This window comes from Anguilla anguilla, chromosome 11 (genome assembly GCF_013347855.1).
Source record: "Anguilla anguilla isolate fAngAng1 chromosome 11, fAngAng1.pri, whole genome shotgun sequence".
In the NCBI taxonomy this organism is placed as follows: Eukaryota; Metazoa; Chordata; class Actinopteri; order Anguilliformes; family Anguillidae; genus Anguilla; species Anguilla anguilla.
In genome coordinates, this window is record NC_049211.1 from 32,106,422 (window position 1) to 32,120,277 (window position 13,856).

At 45.8% G+C, this 13,856-nt stretch overlaps 1 protein-coding gene across 3 annotated transcripts in view; it reads left to right on the plus strand.

Annotated features, from left to right (window-relative positions):
* LOC118208432 (copine-9-like) overlaps positions 1-13,856 on the plus strand; it is a 105,657-nt gene that overhangs the window by 89,852 nt on the left and 1,949 nt on the right. For all 3 annotated transcript variants that reach the window (XM_035383099.1, XM_035383098.1, XM_035383100.1), the window contains 4 exons: positions 7-134; positions 7,452-7,554; positions 7,848-7,905; positions 12,705-12,778. In XM_035383099.1, the coding sequence (XP_035238990.1) occupies positions 7-134; positions 7,452-7,554; positions 7,848-7,905; positions 12,705-12,778 (363 nt within the window). The remainder of the gene's footprint in view (positions 1-6; positions 135-7,451; positions 7,555-7,847; positions 7,906-12,704; positions 12,779-13,856) is intronic.

The following is a 13,856-nucleotide window of genomic DNA, read 5'->3' on the forward strand; positions in this document are numbered from 1 at the left end:
TTCCAGAATATGGACAGCGAAAACCCAAACTGTGTGGCAATCGAAGGGGTCCTGGAGGCCTACTTCCAAAGCCTTAGAACCGTTCAGCTGTACGGCCCAACCAACTTTGCTCCCGTCATCAACCAGGTGGCAAGGTAAGCAAACTGGACTGGTGCTCAGAGCCATTATTTATGCATCAGGGGCCTATTTTATATCCATATGTCATACACTGACTGACGCACAGACATTTCACCTTTTATTTAATAACATATTTATGGGATTTAAGTAAATGCTTGAAGATTTGAAAAGGATGCTTGAAAAGTAAATAGGATTTTCCAGTGAAGTGATGAAATTCAGTTAGAAAAGTATATGAACAGATGTACACACACACACAGACACACACGCACACGCACACATTCATACTCGCACACGTACAATTGCAAACACAAGCGCGCAGATTCATGTGCGCAGACACGCAGTGACACAAGCACGTGCATACACACACATACAAATGCAGGCACACACACACACACACACACACACGCATACACACCCACAAGCATGCACACACATGCTCACTCCCTGGATGTGAAGGTGTGTGTGTCCCTGACAGATTTACCCCCTGAGCTGCCAATTGTCAACCCTCTCCCTGGTCCGAGGGCGTCCCCTCTGCCCTGCACCTCTTTAATATTCATCTTAAACGAGGACCACACACTCTCTGATACACGCAGTGGGTGTGTGTGTGTGTGTGCGTGCGTGACATGCTCGAGACACACAGAGTTTTGCAGCGGGGACTCTGGCCTGATTATCGTGTTTGCTGTCATCGCCGTGGGAACAGAAGCCCGGCTCCGAGTATGTAGGTAATATCTCAGTATGATTATCTCCATGGCGACATCACGGGGGCCTCTCCTCGCTACCAGCGTTCCGACAGTGATCGTATCCAATTTTCATCTTTCGGAAAGCATACCCTGATTATGACGACGTGAGTCAGCCGCCGACCGCTTCAGACGCGGTTACATGTGTTTACGGCGGTTATCGCCGTTAAAGGCGACCAATCTGCTCTGCGTAGCCCAGGCGGCGTGAGGCGTGGCGGTGGGCGGGGGGGGTGCGGGGTTCCTCTTGGCCTTGAGAGCAGAGCAGAACAGAGCCCCTGCCGCTCTCTCTCCGCTGCCCACGCTCGCGTCCTGGCGTGCCTGTTCTTCTTCATCCTCCTTGCACAGTGGGTGAGGGGGAGTAAGAACGGGCGGGAGCCGTCACTCCTTCACCTGCGGGGAGTCACAGGAGGAGAACCCGCCTGTCTTCCCCTCATTCAACCCAGCCTCCCTCCCCCTCTGCCGAGTGCGGAGTGATGACCTCACAGGGAGCGGCCCCCTGAGTGAAGTGAAGTTCACCGGAAACAAAACTACACACTCGCTCACAAGCAATTAAACAAACGCCTTCCAGCTCTCATAATACAATACACACTCCTGGGGTGGTCAGCTGACAGGCTTCCAGATGATTCCGCAGATGAACTGTGGGAACTGGCTGAAGTTGCGGGAGTTTGTGCCGCGTTTGCGATCATTTGGCGTAAGTCGGGCAAACGAATCCTGCTGCTACCGCAAGTCCCCGAGCAGGCTTTGTGATCCGTGGCCTTGAAATGTGATTTGCGTCGCAGAGCGACGGATGAGCCTCCCTGTCCCTTTGTTGTAGGATTTGAAAGCGCCTTAGTTCCGGCAAAGTAACACTGATCCTTGTTTATACCGCCAGTACGCATATTACTGTGTAACTTTTTTGATTCCTATTTTTACTGTCACTGTGAGCCAATCAGAATGAAGCATTTGTCCAAGTTGTCGTGTAAATACGGAGCCCTCCAGACCCCAAGATGTGACTACTGCAATTCTCCAAATGTGATCCTTTTTTGCCTCCCGAACCATCGTCTTCGCTGTGCATTGGAACAAAACAAGACTTTGTGTCTATTCTTGGCAGGTTAATCACAGCTTGTTGTTTGAAATTTCTTAATCATTGCCATAATAGTGGCTGCTTTAATCTTCATTACTTAATTTCTGAAGGTAAAAACTTTAGTCTCTTTTAATTTCTTTATTCTCTGACTTTCTCCATATTGATGGATGACCAAGGAAGCTTGGCATGTGTGTCATCTCATATTTATACCTCAGGAAACAAGAAGTAATGGATGACTCCTTAAGATTTCATAAAGACTCAGATAAACTTTTTAAAAACAGTAAAATATGTATGTGGCCCTTCAAATATGAATGAGGGGCAACAAACTTCTATTAGATTTCTTAGAATTTGTCATTATATAATTTACGTTTGCCACTCATAAGAGCTCTAGCACTGGTCCTTGATTTTAATTGATGAACATTGATGGCAGTGGAGTTCATAAAATGACCATGAATTAATTTTCACTGTGTTCAGATTAATGCTCACGCCTTTCAGTAATTTTAAATAGACATGGAATGTGAACTCTATGACCAAAGCTGAAAATATTCCACATCTTGAACATTTGTGTCATTCAAAAACATCAATTAGTGGTGTGTAAGTTCTAACTATTTTCCTCTGGGAGATAAATGCATTGCTCTCAGTACATCACCTTTTTTTGTTTGCATCAAGCAAGACAAAATGCAAATGATTCATTTTTCAAGTTGTATTAATACTCACTTTTTTAATGCAGTTTTTCATAAGAGAACTGAAATTCACGAGCATTTACAGTACAGTATCCTCATAAGGGTAAAAAGTGTACCAAAAGAATACCGAAAAACTAGTTTAGAAAACTTTATTAAAGGCACATTGTTATGTCTTTGCATTTGAAATCCTTGGAATGGGATGGGAGACTTTCTACATCTCTCAGTTTGTTGCTTGGGGCTCTGGAATTGGGTATTCTGTCTGGTTTGCCAATTGGATATTTTACCTCTGGTGGGGAGTAGTCAGTTCCTGAAGGGGAGACCAGATATCACAAGGCCGAGTTGCTGCAGTACACAATTTGTTTCTCCTCTCATTGAGGGTGGGTGCTGGGTGGTGAGAGTGTTTGGAGTGCATCCTGGTAGCTGGAAATGGCCTGCCAATAATGATCCAGCAGGCACATTTCTGAGTTCACTGTCTGTTCTGACAGAGTCAAGGATGTTTCTCCTGCCTTTTTGGTATGCCTTCTGCCATTGAGCGATAAGATGTTTAGTGTCAGAGGTTATCCTAGGTTTTTCTGTGAGGTGTTTTTGATGGTCACCAGTGGGAGGTAGTGATCACAGGCAGTGCTGAATGTCTGGTAGAAGGCATTATTCTTAGTAACTGTGTCAGGTGCCTCGTGGACCTCACTCCTTGGGTGAGTAGCGGTGTATTTTCTGAACTGGGCCATATTTGTGTCTCATCTGTCGGTTTTTGGTTGTGGTACATTTTGTTTTTTATTTCCTGAGAGCTTTGGGTATCCATAATACTGAATTATGACCACTCGGCTCTATTAGGCATAGGAACTAGGATGGAGTATAATATTGGTCCATGTCAGTAATGATTAGATCGCCGCTGGTGTTGTGCTTAAGCACCTGTGTAAGACACACAGAGGTTTTGAATCAAACCTGTCCAAGTCTCTCATGAGCACAGTGCTGCTGTTGGGGTGTTCAGTTCTTTTCAGAACAGTTGCTGTTTGGATATGGTCCTGGAGTAGGTAGACAGACAGCACGTACGCCTGGAGCAAATAGGGTTTGGGGCAGATAGTCTTGCCCAAACCCAAACACACTCCAAGTCTGCTGGAGTTTTAGTGAGCTGTCAAGAGGGAACTCTTCCTGATGTGAATTGAAATGCCACCACCCCGGCAGTCAGTGTGAAATTTTGAGTAATATGTTTAGCCATCTGTTTGGTAGAGTGCCCCAGGGTGATCACGGGAAAGCCAAGCCTCTGTAGCGAAGTAGCAATGTCAGAACAGTTATCTGTAACCCATTCATCTCCCGTTGTGGGGGGGGGGGGGGGGGGGGGGGGGGTGAGGAAATACATTGGTGTAGTTTGGGTTGGGCTTGGCTTGGAACGAGTATTAGTGTTTAATAGTTTTAAGAACAAAGTTACTTACAGTTCTTATTATGCTAGGATGTAGCTTGGCTTGTTTTAGTCTATGTCCATAGTCTATATCCTATGTTTTTTTATTTACCTTTGAAAATTGATGCCTCCTTTCTGTCTTTTTTCCCATGGCTTGCGCTGTAAAACTTCATCAGATGTTCCTTGAGGACTGGATTTAGGTGTGGTCTTTTGGTCTGCAGGCTGTAGCGAGTAAGCGAGTGGTGAATCTAAATATTTGCCATATTTGTCAGAAAAGAATCTCAAAACAATCTCATGAAAATAGTCTAAATCCATGGATTATATTGTGTTAGAGCCAGCTGGTATCACTCAGAGGGGTTTGTAGACCTTACGATTGTAGTATGGGTTTGAAAGCAATCCCAGGCTTGATCCTTGCATTTGTTAAAGTAGGCCAGATTTTTGAGAATCCATAAAAATCTCAACAAGTGAATTGCATTCACAAATTTTTAGGCGATCATACTTGGCGGTAGTAAAAGATTCCATTGTACTGAACATTACTCAAAATGGCTATTTTTAAACGTCACTGGATGATCAGTACTGGATGAAAAATTATAATATGCATGTGTGTTATTTGTTTTGCCTTTTTTGTGAGTTACGCTGTGTGATTCCATAATGTGGCTGGATCTGTCCGAGCACTTTGGAGCTTTGCACACGCGTGTCAGTTCCAACCAGCCACCGCAGTGGAGCAGGTCCGAGCTATCGCCAAAGACAGAGGATTCACAAGCCTGCAGATTTTAACAAGCGAGTGCTGCAGAAGGTCTGATACAGAGCAGCCAGCTCCATCTGGGCTCGGCAAGTCGGCCTGCTCTGGAGGACTCCTGAAGACAGGAGAGCAAAAGGCCAGTCAATCATCACCCAGATCCCGAGCTAGGGGGGGTGTCGATGACAGATGTCTTCACCCGGGGAATACGGCTCACGTTGAGCCGAGATTTAGAGCTGTCGCCGCGAGTCACGTGACCACGATATAACCAATTTGAACGCACCTTGACCCTGTTGCGCAGGTAAAGTCAGGATCGTAAATTGTCAGCCCGCTTCGCCTTCTCCGTAACCTTTGCGGATCCCGCTCGCAAAATGATTGACAGTTTTGTCCAAACGCCTTCATCAAATCCAACACAGAACAGCCCAGCAAGGACTGCAGTCATTATTATGATATCTTCAGCTGTATAAGGCTGACAAGAGAGGTGCCTTCCGTGAAGACTTTATTATCGGTGGACTTGTACATGTGAAGAATGGCGATGGTAACAGAGCAGTGGAAAAGTGGAGAGCAGCACATTATGTAGAGAAATAGATTCTTGTCGAGCAGGTGCTTATCTTCAGTCTCAGATGGGTCTCTTTTGCTCCAGGGTTGAGCCTGGTTTTTTTCTGTAAGTCTTTTACTGTATAACTATATAAAAATGTTATCTCTGAAAAAGAAACCTTTTCACCAGACTGGAGAGATTTCACACTGGCTTTGATTACAGGGGTGTGTGATCAGAGTGTGTTTAGATTTGGTCTGCAGAATATAAGTATAGATCATAGAGCGAGTATATAAAATGAGTAGTGACAACATAGCTTAAGAGCTATTTACTCAACTGTTTTTCCCTCTCCGTTTGTGTCTCGATGATGATGAAATTAGCTTTCCCCTGCAGTCAGAACAGCAGAAGCCCTGCCCATCTTCCAGCCCAGACTGAACAGATACAGTACATCCATTGTGTATCTTGGATTTCCTTTAGGGATATGAATGTTATAGGGATAAATATTATCTATTTACTTTTTTGTTGAAGCACAAATTGTTGTTTGTCTGGCTAACATTACAAATAGCCATTATAAATGGGCCTCTGTGCCTTCTTGGTGATATTACACTTCTGTATTCTTGAAACTGACACTGATGGTTTCCAGTTTAGCATGTCACTGTGGATAAGACCACAGTGGTTAGAGGTTATAGTGTAATGCAATAGCTAAAACTCTTTAACCCAAAATGTTTCTATGTCTAAAAAATTGTGTATAAGAGTAGATTATGGTGTGTGGGGATATTGTCTTATTGACTAGAGTGTGAATATAGACCAGAATAAAATGCAGGATGCCAGTACAGTAGATACTGAGTATTAGAGTAAAATTTGAGTATAGAGTATGGTGTGTGTGAGTGAATATAGACTTTAGAGTCTAAATATTGACTTGAGTGTGAGTATAGAGTGGGCTATAGCATTGGTGAATATATATATATATATATATATATATATTAGAGCTTGTGTGTGAGTATAGATTCAAGTAGAATACATCATGGGTATGAGTATAGACTAAAATGGGGCTGTGAATATAGATTATAATGGGGCTCTGCACCCTGCTAAATGGTGTCAAATGCTCAGTTTGAGAGTTCAGGACCTATTTCAGCTTCTTCTCAAAAAGAGAGGGCTCCCTCTCTGATGGACGGTTCATCACCCAAACAGGACAGCACTTTTATTGAGTACTCACAAGTTACTGAGTTGGTCAGAGGCAGAGCTCATTTAGCACAGCAGTACGATGCACCGTCAACACGTCACATCAGACATTAGCCGCCATTTATGTTTCTATCTAGATAAATTAAGCCACGAGAACAAGCATTAGAACCGAAATGGCCGTTCGCTTCATTCTGCTGATCGCCGGTCGTGTGCGGCTTTGGTCGTAATTTCAAAGAGATGAAGTGATTTTCCCAAGCCCGCCGTGACATTTGGGGAAAGGTTACCCATTTTACAGGATCTAGTCCTGCCTCGTAATGAATAATTTTCAGCCGCATTTTGTGGCTGACTGTGTGGGAGTTCTAATAATATGCCTGGCTTTTTCACCCACTGCATTCTCCCCCCCATGATTTTTTTCTGCTGCTTTAGTGTTGGCTTGCTGTTCCTCTGCGACGCCCTTTCATCTGGTAGCATGGAAGTGCACTACATGCTTCTACATTTTAAAGTGGATTACAGAAAATATTCCAGTCACAATACGTAATGATACAAGTATTCTTTCACATTTTGAGTTGTTCAGGCATAGAATAGTTCACCCGGTCAAAGAGTTGAAGCTGAGATCTTTCAAGACCCGTCACAGTGCTACAGTAGATTCTTGAGCTCTTCTCAGTGTTGGGGGTGGCATGGCCTCTGATTGCCTGTGTTTTCTGTACTCTTTAGTGTTGAGAGCTTTTGTTGTTTGTGCATCATACTACTCAGTGTTGATGACCCTGATTGGCTGTGTGTTCTGTTGTCCTCAATGCTGAGGGCCCTGATTAGCTGCGTGCGCCATACTCCTCAATGTTGAGGGCCCCGATTGGCTGTGTGTTCTGTTGTCCTCAGTGTTGAGGGCCTTGATTAGCTGCATGCGCCATACTCCTCAGTGTTGAGGGCCCTGATTGGCTGTGTGTTCTGTTGTCTTCAATGTTGAGGGCCCTGATTGGCTGTGTGTTCTCTTCTCCCCAGGTCGGCTGCAGACGTGACAGATGGCTCACAGTACTTTGTCCTTCTCATGATCACAGACGGGGTCATCTCCGACATGGTGCAGACCAAGGAGGCTGTCGTTAATGTGGGTGGGACCATCAGTGATGCTCTTTGGGGTGGGGTGGGGTCTACCATTACAGTTAATCATTGTATCTCCAAAATGTAAAATGGTTACATTTTTATGCTTGATATGTGTGTGTGTGTGTGTGTGTGTGTCTATGTGTTTGTGTGTGTGTGTGTGTGTGTGTATGTATATACGTGCATGCATGTGTGTATGTGTGTGTGTGTGTGTGTGTGTGTGTGTGTGTGTGTGTGTGTGTGTGTGTGTGTTTGTTTGTGTGTGTATATGTACATGTGTGTTTGTGTGTCTCTCCACAGGCCGCCTCCCTGCCCATGTCCATCATCATTGTGGGGGTGGGACCCGCTGAGTTTGATGGTGAGTTGTGCTGGGGGCAGGAGGAGGGTCTTGGGTCTCTCCCCCTCTGGGTTTGGGGTGGGTCTTTAGGATGCGCGTGTTTGGCAGTGTTGAGGGAGGGAATCCAAAGCAATGTGCTGCTGCTCATGTCTGCAGCAACCCAGCGGGACCTGACCCAGCAGGGCCTGACCCAGCAGGACCTGTCCTAGGCATCTTCTGTCATTTCTGTAGAATCTCCCCTCCTTTTGGCAATCAAGAGCCTCCCCGAGGCTGGCCAATCACTGCAAAGCATACCAGTCAACTATTTGCATGTGTGCATGAATGTATGTGTATGTGTGTGTGTATGTACGTTTGAGTGCGTGTGCATGTGTGTATGTGTGTGCACGTGCGTGTGTGTGTGCGAGTGTGTGTGTGTGCGTGTGTGTATGGAACAGTGCGTGTGTGTGTGTGTATGTATACATGAGTGTGTGTGTGTGCGTGCGGTTGTGTGCGTGTGTGTGTTTGTGTGTCTGTGTGTGTGCGCGTGTGTGCACATGTATGTGTGTGTGTGTGTGTGTGTGCACGTGCATATGTGTGCGTGTGTGTGTTTGTGCGTGCGTGCGTGTGTGTGTGTGTGCGTGTGTGTATGGGACAGTGCGTGAGTGCGTGCGTGTGTGTGTATGTGTACATGAGTGTGTGTGTGTGCGTGCGGTTGTGTGCGTGTGTCTGTGTGTGTGCGCATGTGTGTGTGTGCATGTATGTGTGTGTGTGTGTGTGTGTGTGTGCACGTGCATATGTGTGCGTGTGTGTGTTTGTGCGTGCGTGCGTGCGTGCGTGTGCGCGTGTCTGTGTGTGTCTGTTCTCTCCTCTGAGCCCCAGGTGCTCAGGTAGGTTTAAATCTCCTGAGTGATCTTTAAACCTGACTGTGTGGGCGCAGTCGCCCCCTGTAAGTGCACCTGCTCGACCCAAATTGAAACCCTTTAAAGCAGACACTGCCCCCTCCAGGGTCCTCAAAAAGCCTTTTCAGCAGGCATCTGCTGGAAGCGTCCCTCTGAAAGCTTCTCATGCGGTGCAGCCTGCCTTCCTTTTTATCTCCCTGCTTTTCTCTCGCTCTTTACATTCCTTTCTCACTCTCTAAATTGTTTGTGGTTTTTTTTTATATCCAATGTGGGATTCATGTTCTTCTGCCCCTTTTGAGTCTGTCTCATTGGACCGATCAGATGTTAGCAGCTGGTGGAAGCTCTATAGAATCAAGCTGTTCCAGTCGGCGATGTGTATTCTTAAATACGACGCGCTGTGGCTGATGAATTTCTTATGAAAGACCTGCTGGGTTGACCGTGCTCGACCCACATTGGGCGAGAATACAGCACTGTAAAACATTCCCATGGTAACAGAGAATGAAGGAGATAGACTGGGTTGCAGGTAAGTCATATAACAAGCTGTAATAAAAAAGCTAAGTGAAACTATCTTGTGGGCTATTGATAACTCACAGGTCTAGACAAATATGTATTGAGAGCTGTGTTAGAGGGACTACGTGTGTGTGTGTGTGTGTGTGTGTGTGTGTGTGTATGTATGTGTGCGTGTGTGTGTGCGTGCGTGTGTGTGTGTGTATATGTGTGTCCTTCCCACAATCCCGCAATATGAGTTATCCCCACAGTGATGCTTCCAAATGAACAAAATATTTTAATATTCACGGGTTAAAGCATCACAGCATGGCATTTTTATTTACATTGCTTTAAGATGCACAAAAGGTTTGATAAATATGAAATTCATTGGTAATTTTATTATAGTGTTCACACCCAGAATAGCATGTCTAATTAAGTGATTAATATCATGTTGTTAATAATTAATATCAGGGCTAAGAACAGTGCTATTCCTCTCCTCCTCTATTACCCCCTTCTACCCTCTGTCCTCTCCTCTTCTAACCTCTCTCTCTATCAAAAAAAATTGCAGGTGTTTGTGAGTCAGCCCTACCCCAGCCTACCTTCATTACACTGTGTGTGTGTGTGTGTGTGTGTGTGTGTGTACATGTCTGTCTTTGTGTTATTGTGTGTGCGTGTGTATGAGTCAGTATGTGGGAGACGCACACTACTCACAATCAATTTTTGTCAGTAATATTCACATACACATCCACTCACTCTCTGACTCATAGGCATGCCCACACAACACACAAGAACACACTCCCAAATTGTGTGGGGGTCATGTCTATCACTTTGAGAGTGTGTTCTTGTGTGTTGTGTGGGCATGTCTGTGAGTCAGAGAGTGAGTGGATGTGTGTGTGAATACTATTCAGAGGAATTGATTGTGAGTAGTGTTTGTGTGTGTCTGTGTTATTGTGTGTGTGTGGTGTGTGTGTGTGTGTGCATGTGGTGTGTGCGCGTGTGTGTGTGTTTGCAGGGTTTGTAAAGCCTTTCAGAGAGTCTGGGGAGACTCTCTCTCTGGGACTTCTTCCACTTGGCAGCAGATGTGAGAGAGCTGAGCTCCAGTGAACCCCCCCCCAACTCCGCCCACATGCCCCCCCTCACCCCAGAGCACCGGTGCTGTCCCCCTGTGGCCAGCTGTCAGCACCCCCTGTCCCCGCTGCTCTTCCTCATCCTTTCCTCTTCTCCAGCACTTTTCCCTGGCATAACCCCAACACCTGCTGCGTCCAACACCCCAGCAGAACACCAGCATCCGTCTTCTCTCTCCCCAACACTCCAACACCAGCACCCCCAACATCCTGCCCTCTCTCTCTCCCAGCACCTCAACACCAGCACCCCCCAACATTCTGCCCTCTCTCTCTCCCAGCGCCCCAACACCAGCACCCCCCGACATTCTGCCCCGCTCTCTCCCAGCACCCCTTAACATCCTTCCCCTCTTAAAAATTTGGAAAAAGTGTACTTTTTTTGTGAGAAAATGGTCTTTAAATGATGCCCAGGGGGATTGCAGAGCCTGTAATCCTACTGACAGAAAATGGACATGGCATCAATCCACCATGGTAAAAGTAAAAGAATCTAAGAACAAAGGGGTCCTGTCTGAGTCAGGTAATGCTCGTCACTTTCAAGCTTTAGGACTGGGGTGTTAAACTCATGTCCTGGAGGGCTGCTGTGTCTGTAGGCATTTGTCATTTCATTTCAGTCAGTAGCCAATTGGCTAAGGCCTTGAGAACAAGATGTGTGGATTCTTTAGCCAACCAATGACTTAAATGAATCATTGGTTCTGAAGCATACTGAAAACCTGTGGCTCTCCAGAACTGGAGTCAAACCTGCAGACACTGCGGCCCTCCATGACTGGAGTTAAACCTGCAGACACTGTGGCACTCCAAAACTGGAGTTAAACCTGCAGTCACTGCGGCCCTCCAGGACTGGAGTTAAACCTGCAGACACGGCAGCCCTCCAGGACTGGAGTTAAACCTGCAGACACTGCGACCCTCCAGGACTGGAGTTAAACCTGCAGACACTGTGGCACTCCAAAACTGGAGTTAAACCTGCAGTCACTGCGGCCCTCCAGGACTGGAGTTAAACCTGCAGACACGGCAGCCCTCCAGGACTGGAGTTAAACCTGCAGACACTGCGGCCCTCCAGGACTGGAGTTAAACCTGCAGACACTGCGGCACTCCAGGACTGGAGTTAAACCTGCAGACACTCCGGCCCTCCAGGACTGGAGTTAAACCTGCAGACACTGCAGCCCTCCAGGACTGGAGTTAAACCTGCAGACACCACAGTCCTTCCAGGGACACCCATGCTTTAAAACAGGGGTTTTCAACCTTTGCTGATCCAGGATCCCCGATTCAGGATCAAAGGCATCCAGGGGAGCCCCATCATAAGTTGAAAGGGGTTATAATAAAACAAAGGTTTTATAAAGATTGCAGACTGGGGAGGGGGGTCGGGGCGTTTGAGATTGAAATTGCGGTCCGGGGGGTCGGGTGGAGAGGAGGGGGGGAGGGTTCTATCTGTGCGTGTGCCAGGTGGCCAGGGATCCCCTACAGCACCTTCAAGGACTCTCCATGGACCCCCTGTTGGAAACCCAGGCTTTAGAAGGTTTAGAAGTGCAAAGTGCTGTTGTTGCCAGGGTTTCTTACTGCGTACCCACTAATGTTCTTTTTCTCTGGTGCTGGGGATAGCACTGCTCACAAAGGTATCGTCATGGCAACACTTTCAAGACTTGTCCCTGCCCCTCTGATCCTCTTAAAATAAATAACCGGGATTTAAAAAACCAAATCAGACATTTGACAAGATCTTCGTGTGACTTGGCTGATGAGGCTTTACAAATTAGCACTTTCATCGCTAAAGATATTTATTTTTGTGTGTGTCTGCATATATCTTCTTTGGAAAATGAATCTAAGCCAGGCAATAACCCTGACATATGCAACTGTACTAATAGTACTGCCAGCCCCAGCCCCCTGGGCTTTTTAAAAGACCTAAAAACGATCACTCTCTTAGTTCATACAGCTTACTTAGTGTACTTAAAATGGATGCCTCTGTATGTGGAGTTTCAAAATGTAATTTTCTTTTCTTCAAATTTAATATATGTGAGCGTAAGCTGGTATAATTTACAGTACAGTAAAGAACTGGTATTTTAAATGTGGTATTTAAAACCCTTTGTGTTCATCTTTTATAAGATTATAGCTTTAGATATTAATTGATATGACTGACTTTGGGGCGTGAGGGTGGAGGTTAGCTTGAGGGTAAAAGAGTTGGGCGTGGGACAGCATTCAACCTCATTTTATGGTCTGCAGCACCTGTGCCGTATCCTCCTGCTCAGCTTTTGGGGTTCTTGAATTTAAGGGGAGTGGGACATCGTAAGGCTGTGGAGTGTTTGAAACGGTGCCCTAAGTTGAATCTCCCTCTCTGTCCCTGCAGCCATGGAGGAGCTGGATGGGGATGAGGTCAGAGTGTCCTCCAGGGGGCGCTATGCAGAGAGAGACATAGTCCAGGTATTTCCCTCTCCTCTCCTCCCTATGTCAGGAATACATCAGTCTTCACCAAACAGCCATGAGCCTGAAGCTACTGCAGGGGAAGCTAGGCTAGCAGAACAGGCATCCTTGGTTTGCCCAGGCTTCAGGCTTGGGCCTGCATTTTCTTTTGCTAAAGTTTAACTGTGGTCAGGTTTCTCCACATTTACAGCCCTATAATATACAATCAATTTTAACACCTGCAGTGCCCTGTGTGATTGCCTAGGGCGCGCTGGTGAATTTCCCTTCATGTTCGCGTCTATTCTGGAAAACAGTGTTCTCATTCAAGACTCATCTTTTGTTTTTTTTTTAAGTTTACATTAGAATGTCAGAGAAAACCCAAAGGTGAGTTTTGTATGTGAAAACGCTGTTTTCTTCTGGAATGCATGTGAGTGTACGTATGTGAATGCATGTATGTTTTGTACGTGTTCTCACAGGCAAAACTCACCTGTCATATGCCGTGAAAATAAGCCCCTGGGAAAACAGTGAGACGCAGGGAAACAGCTCTTTCTGGGCTTTCAAACTTTCATTGTTACGCCTCCTCCGAGGACATGGGGGGGAAGGAGAGAGAAGGCAGGCTGCTCTTGTAATAAAAAAAATAAACAAAAATGTTTACCTGTCACCCTCATGGGACCCTGTAACAGAAATAAGAAAAACTAGATGCTGCAGGCAACCTCGGAGGCTTCCAAGCCCTTTGAAACATTAAAAATGCAAAAAAACAATAGGTTCTTTGAAATTATTTGCATAGTTGCATAAAGATTATATGACCAACAAGTCAAGCAGAATGTCTAAATGTGGTGTTAAATGCATAATGGTGAATCTTAAAGGGCGTGGCCAGCATGCTGTACACGCATGCAGTTGCCACATCTTGTGACCTGATATGACCTGATGGTGTGCAATACCAGTAGGAGGTAACATTAGGAACCTCTGTGCAAAGTGTGAATTCAATGTGAGCTATAGATCAGGAGATAGGGCTTGAAATGGGGAAAAAAAAACACACATTCACCACATGTAAGATGGTTGCCAGGTCAGGTGACCTGCCATGTTTGACCAGGCCTAT